This window comes from Bufo gargarizans, chromosome 1, assembly GCF_014858855.1.
Source record: "Bufo gargarizans isolate SCDJY-AF-19 chromosome 1, ASM1485885v1, whole genome shotgun sequence".
NCBI lineage: Eukaryota > Metazoa > Chordata > Amphibia > Anura > Bufonidae > Bufo > Bufo gargarizans.
Window position 1 is genome coordinate 373,752,204 of NC_058080.1, and position 12,083 is coordinate 373,764,286.

Here is a 12,083-nt window from a genome sequence, read left to right on the forward strand (position 1 = left end):
TCCTATTAAATGCTATTAAGGAATAGTGATGAATGGCAGGGGTCATATTCGAATTTGTGATATTTTGCGAATATTTTGTAGAATATTTATCATATATTTGCGAATTCGTATATTCGTTATATTCTATATTCTTTTTTTTTTACTCAAAAATCGACAAGGTAATGATCGTGTAATATGCAAATGTTGTGCGCTCAATACAGGCATGGACCAAAAACGAATATATAGCACTATAGAATATAGTAAAAATTTTCCTGAAATTTGGATCGAATTCCATTTTGTCAACTTCGATTTGCTCGTCTCTAAATGTAACCTTAAAGGGAATTTGTCACCTATATTTATTCTGCCAGTTAAAAACCTGATTTTGGCACATATCTGTTTTTCGGATCTGTTTTTCTTGGAAACTTCTAGTTCCTGAACAAATTTATGGGAGCTGCCATCTTGCCTGAGCTTAACAGCATTTAAAGAATTGCTTTACAGCAGCCACCATAAGCCATAGACACAATGGTCAGGAGGAGGGGACCTCATTGACTTCTGTAGGAGAGTTTTATAGGCATGTCCTGTGACCTGTGCGGAGGACATTGTACAAGGAAAGAAAATATAAACTTTGAGAATCACCTCTTGTGAATGCTGTGTAATAGTGCTGCTATTAGGTTTATTGGTGCGAAAACTGCAGGATTTCGAGGGGTCATTCACTATACTGAAATATGCCTATATTAGCTATATTAGCCTATATTAGGCACATTTCTGGCGCAGATAGTGGCTCAACGGTTGGTTGCGACTTTGTCCTGCTCGCGCCAGCTCTAATGTGGTGTGGATATGGAAGAGCCGGTAGGCCTGTCATATTCATTGTTTTATATGCCTGTTTCAGGCGTAGAAAATGGTCTAAATGTAAGACAGCTCGGAAGCTATCGTACATTTAGAACTGTCACTGGATGCGCCAAAGTTATGGAGACTCCTACGACTCTTCATAACTTTGGCAGATCCACCACCAGCTATGGGCCTTTCTTAAAGAGCTTCTGTCACCCCACTAAAGTCATATTTTTTTGGGGGGGGGGCTAGTTAAATTCCTTATACTGCGATATATGAAAATATAATGCTCTTACTTACTTTCCTTCAGCAGTTTCTTCTAAAAACAAACTTTTATAATATGTAAATGAGGTCTCTACTAGCAAGTAGGGCATCTACTTGCTGGTAGCCGCCGCAAAAAACTGCCCCCTCATCCTGTTGATTGACAGGGCCAGCCGCGATCTCCTCCTCCGGCCGGCTCTGTCAGCATTTCAAAAATCGCGCGCCTGTGTTCATTCGGTGCAGGCGCTCTGAGATGAGGAGGCTCACCTCCTCAGAACTCCCTCAGTGCGCCTGCGCCGATGACATCACCAAAAGGGAAGGCGCCGAATGAACACAGGCGCGCGATTTTTGAAATGCTGACAGAGCCGGCTGGAGGAGGAGATCGCGGCTGGCCCTGTCAATCAACAGGACGAGGGGGCGTTTTTTTGTGGCGGCTACCAGCAAGTAGACGCCCTACTTGCTGGTAGAGACCTAATTTACATATTATAAAAGTTCGTTTTAGAAGAAACTGCTGAAGGAAAGTAAGTAAGAGCATTATATTTTCATATGTCGCAGTATAAGGAATTTAACTAGCCCCCCCCCCCCCAAAAAAAGGACTTTAGTGGGGTGACAGAAGCCCTTTAAGACTGGCTTCTAAAATACAGTCACTTGAAATACAGTGACATGAAAAATTGATTTAAAATCATACAAAATTATTTAAAAATAGGTGTAGCATAAAAACTTAATTTAAACAATAGGTTATTTTCTGATGACACATGATGTTGATTATTGCTTTTGTCATCATCCTTCTGGATTATTATGGTAGCTTGTCTTGATGCACAGAACTTCTATCTTCATGTTACTGTGTCCCCTGGTTAAACCAAACATCTACTCCACTTGTGGTACCAGTGCAAGCATGGAGTAGCCTCTAAATGTTCCTACTCACCCTCACTTTGATGTATCAATAAATACTTCCATATACTACATACATGATTAATGCTTTAAGCACAGATATAGGCACTATACAGGTATACATTAGACAGTTTTAGCCAAAGTAGAAGGCTGGCAGCAGTCATTGATTCTGTTAAGAGAGTAGGCATAGGTGGGGAACAGGGCAACTAAAACAAGGCTAGCCCTAGTGATTGACAGTTGTTTTGTGAACTAGTGGAAATGTTGGCCAGCAGCTGGTTCTGCAATACAGTAGCAATTTTACTAACTGGTACAGAACTGGACTGAACTAGTTACAAAACCCTTTAATCCTTTTTGTCCACACAGGGATCATGGCTTCTGTTTCTACAGGATCGAAAATTATGATTGGTCATGATTCGCTTGATGGAAATGCATTATAGATATGGTATATAGTATACCCATGATCAACTTTTAAGAGTCACTGTGCTTTCACCGAAGTTCATTTCATTTAATAGGCAATAGTGTAATTAGCACATTTCAAATTCACTTCTTTTTAAAAAATCTACCTGCATCCACCTGAAAAAAAAAGCTATAAAAAGGCATGGCCACTAGGGGTCTCACTTCCACCTAAAGTCCACTGCCTGTTGTCAGGCAAGATCTGTCCCTAGTAACAGACACAAAAGATGGTTCACAGGAAGTGGGGACTTATCAGAGTTTGCTGAGCCTGATAAAAGAACTGCTTCTACATTTAAAGGAAACCGGTCACCAGTTTTATGGTGTCCTAACTAAGGGCAACATAAATAAGTGACTGATTCTCTTAGCAAAATGCTGGGTCACTTTCTTTAATTGACCCAGTCAATCTGCCAACATCTTGTATTGAAAAGCTCCAGCTGATAATGATGGTCATGAATATTTATGAGCTCCTGACTCTCCCCGCCCACCTGCTGCTGAATGACAGTTTGTTTCCATATGAATAAGCAGTAGGTGGGCAGGGGAGTGGCTATAGCTCTGAATTAAATATACGCTGGACTCAATGACATCACGCCGGACTCAAATCAGCTCATTAGCATGCAGCATTTTTGTGTGTATATTATGAGGTAACCATCTGTCACACCAGTAACTGAATACATCTAAGGCACTTTTTAGTAGTTAATGATTGTATATAATTAGTTAGATTATAATCAAATATCCACATGATAGGTTCCCTTTAAGGTCACAGGAGCCTCCTGTGTGTCAGTAAGTGTGATTTCACTTACTCCAGAGCTCAAAACAAAAGTAGTGTAAAGTAAGGGAAATTTGGTCACTGCACTAACTACTGGCAGATTTCACAGAAGGGAGATGTTCCTGCTTGTGAGAGAAATGCATCTAGCTATGAAGCTGAAACAGGGAATAATATGGCTTAGGAAGACATTAGGGAAGCCCAAAAATACATATTCTTTCCAGGTTTTGATTGTACAAAGAAGTACAGTTTTTTTTTTTTACTCAGGTACACTTTAACATTGTTCTCTTTGTTTCACCAGCAGCAAACATACAGCAGAGGAAGACGTATATCTGGAAAGTGAGATCAATGACGGTGACCAACCAATTTACACCAACACCCAGGGGATTTATTACAATTACACAGAACCTAGTTTTATGGAAGGCATGAACAAAGAAGAAGATGATGTGTACATTTTACCTGATCAGTAAAGTATCTGTTGTCCATATGATACAGCATGTATAATGGGTCAGACATTACACCAATGATATCTTATTGTACCCATAGCAATCATCAGTATGAAGCTACAGTTAATACCACACAATCTGCATTTATTTCTGTCACAAACTCAGCAGTGTAAGCCTGGCCATTCATGTAAGATACCTGTTAACAAACAAATACCACTTCCAATCCTTTCATACACACGCATGCTTAGTAGTAGGAAAGAATCTTAAGAATATTTGCAGCACTCTAATGTGAATTGTGTCAAACATTGCAGTGACATGGGTGAATAAAGACCATATTGGTTGACACAATTCACATTGGAATGTGTGGATTTTCCTTTTATGTGTACTGGAACCCTTTATCAAGGTCTGATACACTTGCACCCAACTCTTTTTCATTCACTGTGGAAGTGCTGTGTATTATATAAATTGGAAAATTGATGTTACAGTTATTATTGGCAATCCATGGATATATAAATAGGGAAAGGGAAGAAGTAAATATTACAAGCATAGGACCAACAGTAATTATAGCTAACTGTAAGATTATAGTAGAAACTTCAAGGAAAATAAAATTACCATACATGGACACTATACAAACTTTGGTCTCTCCAGTCCCTTTTGTCTCTTCCCCTTATTTGCTCATTACAGAAAATGAAAATTTTCACCCCCTATTTAGCATATATAGGAGATGCCGGATACACTGTTTGAAGTGAGTAGGTCATAGTAAAACAATGAGTGCATACTAATGAGGTACATTTCATTCAGATATGCAATCATATGCATGATTCTCTACTGAATTCACATAAATGACTATCATTATTCCCATAAAATCATATTTCTTATAAAAGGATTGGGTGGGCAGTTGAAATCCAACATGCCTATTTTTATCTCCTGCAACATCTGATCTTAAGAGTCAGGAGGTCCCGTTATACCGTAGATGCTTGACCAGTCCTCCCAAAACCAGTGAGTTTGGCCGCAAACATTTAATATTGCATGGCCAGCTTAAGAGATACGTCTGCCTTAATGATGTATTTCTGTCATTCCTTCAATATACGTATAGTTCATGTAAAATAAAATATTCTCTTTTGTTCACCATTTATTGTTTATCCTTCTGTTATTTTTAACATTGTGTAGTTCCTGAAGTAGGGATCACCAGAATCAGAACAATTCTAGTCGACAATGAACACCCTTTTAGGCTACTTTCACACTTGCGTTCGGGGCTCCGCTTGTGAGTTCCGTTCAAAGGCTCTCACAAGCGGCCCCGAACGCTTCCGTCCAGCCCTAATGCATTCTGAGTGGATGCGGATCCGCTCAGAATGCATCAGTCTGGCACCGTTTGTCCTCCGCTCCGCTCAGCAGGCGGACACCTGAACGCTGCTTGCAGCGTTCGGGTGTCCGCCTGGCCGTGCGGAGGCAAACGGATCCGTCCAGACTTACAATGTAAGTCAATGGGGACGGATCCGTTTGAATATGACACACTATGGCTCAATTTTCAAACGGATCCGTCCCCCATTGACTTTCAATGTAGAGTCTGGACGGATCCGTCTGAGGCTACTTTGACACTTAGAATTTTTTTTACAATGTAATGCAGACGGATCCGTTCTGAATGGATCCACCGTCTGCATTATATGAGCGGATCCGTCTCAGACGGATCCGCTCTGAACGCAAGTGTGAAAGTAGCCTTAATACTTTAAAGTGAATATATAATAAAAACTTTATATAAGAAGCAGTTTGTGAATATTGTACACACAATTTTGGATGTTCTTACTGTATTGCAGTAATGGTAGATGGTTGTCAAACTTGATTTACATTAAACTAGAAAATTCATTATTGATTGTATTTTACTCCTTAGGGTTATGTGATAATTTGCCTAACTTTGTACATAGGCGTTAATTTGCATGAATTTCTTGATTCTCTGTGTCCTACTTGTATCCTATGGTGCACAACTGAAATTGTTTGTTACATACCATTCATTTAATGTTTTCAATAAAACAAATGAAAAAAGTCAGTTTGCATTTACTAAAAAGAGTTATCCAAGATTGAATACCCCCCTTACCCCCCTTACAAATGCCCGGACCCACAACACAGAACATACTTACCTGGTCTCCAACTTTGATTTCCTCCTGGATCATTCAATGGCAGTTTTCACATCTTCCCTGCCTGCAGAAAACATCCATTGACGGGAGGATGCAACCAGGCAGGCTGTGGCAGTGACCTATACCCTTGTGTCACATGTGACATCACACATGATGCAAAGGGGCAGGCCACTACTACAGCCTGCTATTAGCTGCACCCCTCCATTGACAGATGTTGTTTTCTGCAGGCATAGGAGATGCGTATATGGCTGTGGAGCGTTCTCGGAAGATACTGGCGAGGTTATAAAACAATTTCTGTAACCTCATTGAGTGTGTACAGTTGTATGGACTGTAGTTTGCAGATCCAGGAAGCTTCATGCTTTCTAAATCTGTAATACTGTAAGTACCTATAGGTACAGTATATGGTCAATAGGTATCGCTAGAGATGAGTGAAGTTTTCAAAAAATCTATTTGAACGCCTCCCAAAATTTTTTATTCAATCAGAATTATTTTAAAAATAATAATAAAAATTTTAAAAATCAGCTATTTCCCAGCTGCAGAGAGCCTGCTTATCATTGTACATTACTGTGCATTGCAGAAACATGCATAGCTAGTTCACTGAGGTAATAAAACAGTTACTGTATGTCAGTATGACAGGCAGTTGACAGGCATCACTCTTGGAATCAGTTCGCACTTCACCTATTTGGTCAGCTATAGGACCAAAACTGATCAAATAACTCAAGTGTGAATTCATCCTTACATTTCAATGTTAGCATCAGGTATAAAGAACAGTGCAGTGGCCCAAGATTGTACTATAGAGTGTAAGCGCACACTTCTTTTACACCATTAGCGGATTCCCATGACACCAGTGGAGAGGGTGTCAGTAGTAAGTTTGTGTTGACGTCACTGTTTATTTTCCCCTTCTTTTGATCTGTCACAGGAACAACCCCCAAAAAATGGATCCTGTCTTTTGAGCATCCGCCTTCACACAGTCAGCATTTGGTCAGTAATCTATCAGTATTGATCAGTAAGGCCAAAAAAAAACATGAGTGAAACCAAAACAGAGATGACACGTCATTGGAATGTTTGCATGTCTTCTGTGTCTTGTACCCACTCCTGCTTTTGGCTTCCAAATCATGAGCATATCTTAATGCAAAATAGGGACCCTGTGATAGAGGCCTTACGCATGCTCCAAAGACAGGATCCTTTGAGTTTTTCATTTTTCTGTCCTCCTGAAAAATCAGAAGAAGGGTAAAATAACTGGTGATGTCAACAGCATGAGGAGTCACAGTGGTCCAGTCGCAGAGTGGTGAAGATGCAACAGCATAGGCAGGTGAAGAAAAGTGCTCATTAAAGACTCTAGACTTAAGTTTCTGATGATGAAGCTAGTACTGGTCCTGCCTCCCCCACCCCCCTCCAGCAGCCATGGCAGTGGTACATGAGAGCAGAGAGCACCCCTGGTCAGAACTTTGTGAGGATGGTAAATAGAGCACATAGGCATAGGCCTACTGACTACATAGGATATCTTAATAGTTGTTCAGTTTATCCTCCCTCTTGGATGGAAAAAAGCCCCCCATTTTGGACTGATAGTGAAGGTCTAACATAGTGGGGAGTCGATAGTCATCCCTCTGCTGAATTACGACAATTTGGCTGTCATTACACAAGCAACTGAGCATGCATCGGGCAATTTGCACAAGGGACTCGGAGGAACTCCCTTCCTCCATCTCCACTGCATACTGCCACAGTGTGTCAGGGTCATCTCCCTGGTCTTCCTTATCACCCTCTTGCTCCTCCTGCTTCTCCTCTCCTGTCACTTGTGCAAAAAAACCTAAAAAAAGTATGTATACATTGCTTGTGCGTGAATTCCCTCCTCCTCCAGTTCAGTCCCCACTAAGCTCAGGTGGCCTTGAGATGTAGGCGCTACATCTCCTGTCCCCTGGCCAGCCAGATTTGGCAGAATCTGTTTCAGGACATGAAGTAGTGGAATGATGTTGTTCATCCCATAGTCCTGGCGATTGACAAATAAAGTGGCCTTCTCAAAGGCCACTGGCTAATGTCAAAGTTACACAGGGGAGTATCCTGTTCGCCTGCATCATCAAGAAATCATTTATGGCCTTCCTCTGCTTATATAGTTGGTCTAACATGTGGAGGGTAGAGTTTCAATGGGGGAGAAGCATTGCATATCAGACAATGGTGGGGAACACCATTAACATAGCAACATAGATGTATTTTTTCAGCCTTAGAAACTATGTTACTGTCCATCTAGTTCAGTTTGTTATCCTGCAAGTTGATCCAGAGGAAGGCAAATAAAACCCCTGTGAGGTAGAAGCCAATTTTCCCCAATTTAGGGGGGAAAAAATCCTTCCCGACTCAAATCAGGCAATCAAAATACCTCCCTGTATCAACGACCCATCTCTAGTAGCTATAGCCTATAATATTATTACACTCAAGAAATACATCCAGGCCCCTCTTAAACTCATTTAGTGAACTCACCATCACCATCTCTTACCGTAAAGAATCCTCTTCTATGTTTGTGTACAAACCTTATTTCCTCCAGATGCAGAGTATGTCCCCTTGTCACAGTCCTGGGGATAAATAGATGATGGGAGAGATCTCTGTACTGATCACTCATATATTTATACATAGCTATTAGATCTCCCCTCAGTCGTCTTTTTTTTAATTCTGCCTTTGCAGCTCAAGGAGGGTATGCTTAGCAATATAGGAGTGGCTGTGCAGTTTGTGCATGCACAGTTTCCTGGACATTTTTTTAGGATGTTTTGAAGATGGGTGGAAGACTTCAGGAACCGCTTTACAACCAGATTTACCCCTTAAGGACACAGCCCTATTTCACCTTAAGGACCAGGCCATTTTTTGCAAATCTGACCAGTGTCACTTTAAGTGCTGATAACTTTAAAACACTTTGACTTATCCAGGCCATTCTGAGATAGTTTTTTCTTCACATATTTTACTTCATGACACTGGTAAAATAAAGTCAAAAAAATTATTATTTTTGCATAATAAAATACCTAATTTACCAAAAATTTTGAAAAATTAGCAAATTTCAAAGTTTATGTTCCTCTACTTCTGTAATACATAGTAATACCCCCAAAAATTGTGATGAATTAACATTCCCCATATGTCTACTTCATGTTTGAATTATTTTGGGAATGATATTTTATTTTTTGGGGATGTTACAAGGCTTAGAAGTTTAGAAGCAAATCTTGAAATTTTTCAGAAATTTACAAAAACCCAATTTTTAGGGACCACTACAGCTCTGAAGTCACTTTGCAAGGCTTACATAATAGAAACTGCCCAAAAATTACCCCATTCTATAAACTACACCCCTCAAGGTATTCAAAACTGATTTTACAAACTTCGTTAACCCTTTAGGTGTTGCACAAGAGTTATTGGCAAATGGGGATGAAATTGGAGAATTTCATTTTTTTGCCTAATTTTCCATTTTAACCCATTTTTTCCACTAACAAAGCAAGGGTTAACAGCCAAACAAGACTGTATCTTTATTGCCCTTACTCTGCTGTTTACAGAAACACCCCATATGTGGCCGTAAACTACTGTACAGCCACACAGCGGGGCGTAGAGTGAAAGGTGCGCCGTATGGTTTTTGGAAGCCAGATTTTGCTGGACAGTTTTTTTGACACCATGTCCCATTTGAAGCCCCCTGATGCACCCCTAGAGTAGAAACTCCATAAAAGTGACCCCATCTAAGAAACTACACCCCTCGAGGTATTCAAAACTGATTTTACAAACTTTGTTAACCCTTTAGGTGTTGCACAAGATTTAATAGAAAATAGAGATACAATTTCAAAATTTCACTTTTTTGGCAGATTTTCCATTTTAATATTTTTTTTCCAGTTACAAAGCAAGGGTTAACAGCCAAACAAAACTCATTATTTATGGCCCTGACTCTGTAGTTTACAGAAACACCCCATATGTGGTCGTAAACTGCTGTACGGGCACACGGCAGGGCGAAGAAGGAAAGGAATGCCATACGTTTTTGGAAGGCAGATTTTGCTGGACTGTTTTTTTGACACCATGTCCCATTTGAAGCCCCCCTGATGCACCCCTAGAGTAGAAACTCCAAAAATGTGACCCTATTTTAGAAAGTACGGAATAGGGTGGCAGTATTGTTGGTACTAGTTTAGGGTACATATGATTTTTGGTTGCTCTATATTACACTTTTTGTGCGGCAAGGTAACAAGAAATAGCTTTTTTGGCACTTTTTTTTTGTTATTTACAACATTCATCTGACAGGTTAGATTATGTGGTAATTTTATAGAGCAGGTTGTCACGGACGCGGCGATACCTAATATGTATACAATTTTTTTTATTTATGTAAGTTTTATACAATAACTTCATTTTTAAAACCAAAAAATTGTTTAGTGTCTCCAAAGTCTAAGAGCCATAGTTTTTTCAGTTTTTGGGCGATTATCTTGAGTAGGGTCAAATTTTTTGCGGGATAAGATGACGGTTTGATTAGCACTATTTTGGGGTGCATATGACTTTTTGATCGCTTGATATTACACTTTTTGTGACGTAAGATGGCAAAAAATGGCTTTTTCTACACCGTTTTTTTTTTTTTTCTTTTACGGTGGTCACCTGAGGGGTTAGGTCATGTGATATTTTTATAGAGCCAGTCGATACGGATGAGGCGATACCTAATATGTATACTTTATTTTTATTTATGTAAGTTTTACACAATGATTTTATTTTTGAAACAAAAAAAAAATCATGTTTTAGTGTTTCCATAGTCTAAGAGCCATAGTTTTTTCAGTTTTTGGGCGATTATCTTGAGTACGGTCTCATTTTTTGCAGGATGAGATGACGGTTTGATTGGTACTATTTTGGCATACATGCGACTTTTTTGATCACTTTTATTACCTTTTTTGGGAAGTAAGGTGGGCAAAATTTCAATTTTCTCATAGTTTTTTTTTTTTTATTTTTTTTTATGGCGTTCACCGTGCGGGGAAAGTAACATGACCGTTTTATAGATCAGGTCGTTATGGACACGGCGATACCTAATATGTGTAGTGTATTTCATTTTTTTAATTTTTATTCAGTGATAAAAACATTTTTTTTTTAATCTTAACTTTTTTCACTTTTAAAAAAAAAAAAATGGACCCAGACCCACTTGGTTCTTGAAGATCCAGTGGGTCTGATGTCTGTAAAATACAGTACAGAACCCTATAGGGTTCTGTACTGTATTTTACTTACACTGAACAGATCTATGCTTTAGCATAGATCTGTTCAGCACCATGGATAGCAGGACGCCTGAGCAGGCGTCCTGTTGCCATGGGAACGTTCCCCGTCTGCCACAACTTCACAGACGGAGAAGGGTGAGGACAGGGCTTCGGGGGGCTGCCTGGGGGCTCTCTCCCTCTCCATCGGGGGGCTGCAAAGGCACAGCAGCCCCCCGATAGGAGAGGGAGGGAGCTCCCTGACCGATGACAGTTAACCTTTTCCATACAGCGGTCCGTACGGACTGCGGTATGGAAAGGGTTAAACGGCTCTGACATCTGCACAGATGTCAGCCGTTTATACCAGGGTGTCAGCAATGTGCTGGCACCCTGGTATAACCCACTAGACGCCAACGATTATTCAAGGGGAGGCGGGCGGGGGATCGCGATTCCGCCTGCCGCTCCGCCCGCCGCTCCGCCCGCCTCCCGCAACACCCCCACCGCCTGCGACACCCCCCCTGCACCACCCGCCGCCATCAAATCGTGCAGGGGTGCAGAGGGGGTGCAAAATCTCTAATTTAGGCACTCTAAAGTTTCTGATCCCCGCGGTCAGGGACCGCGGGGATCAGAAACTGCAAAAAGCGCAGCAAACCGCAGGTCTGTATTGACCTGCGGTTTGCTGCGATCGCCGACATGGGGGGGTCACATGACCCCCCCTGTCGCTGTGACAGGATGCCGGCTGAATGATTTCAGCCGGCATCCTGTTCAGATTAACCCCTGGGGCGCCGGAATCCCGATTTAAAGTTAGGATGTACCGGTACGTCCTGTGTCCTTAAGGACTCGGGAAACAGGGCGTACTGGTACGTCCTATGTCCTTAAGGGGTTAAACAATAAACATGTGTGCCATGTAGGGAGCATGGCTCAGCCCTCCTTGAAGTAGCACCAATACAATGTTCTTCCCGTTGTCAGTAACCATGGTACCGATTTTAAGTAGACGAGAAGACAGACAGGATTAGATTTTTTAATGGAGGACGTGGAGCAGTTCCTCCCCGTGTGGCTCCCTTCGCCCAGGAAATCTAGGTGCAGAACAGTGTGACACCGCCGTGCCCTGCACATGTGGTATGCTGGAGGAGCACTCTGAATTATTCCTGCAGTG

The 12,083-nt window shown here is 41.1% G+C and overlaps 1 protein-coding gene across 3 annotated transcripts in view; it reads left to right on the forward strand.

The window, feature by feature from the left end:
* The window catches only part of LRRC25 (leucine rich repeat containing 25), an 86,743-nt gene extending 81,989 nt beyond the window's left edge, over positions 1 to 4,754 (forward strand). For 2 of the 3 annotated variants that reach the window (XM_044284874.1, XM_044284883.1), the window contains one exon: positions 3,477 to 4,754. In XM_044284874.1, the coding sequence (XP_044140809.1) occupies positions 3,477 to 3,645 (169 nt within the window). In that variant the 3' untranslated portion in view covers positions 3,646 to 4,754. The remainder of the gene's footprint in view (positions 1 to 3,476) is intronic. The other variant, XM_044284892.1, reaches the window with a different exon arrangement.
* Positions 4,755 to 12,083: the final 7,329 nt, after the last annotated feature.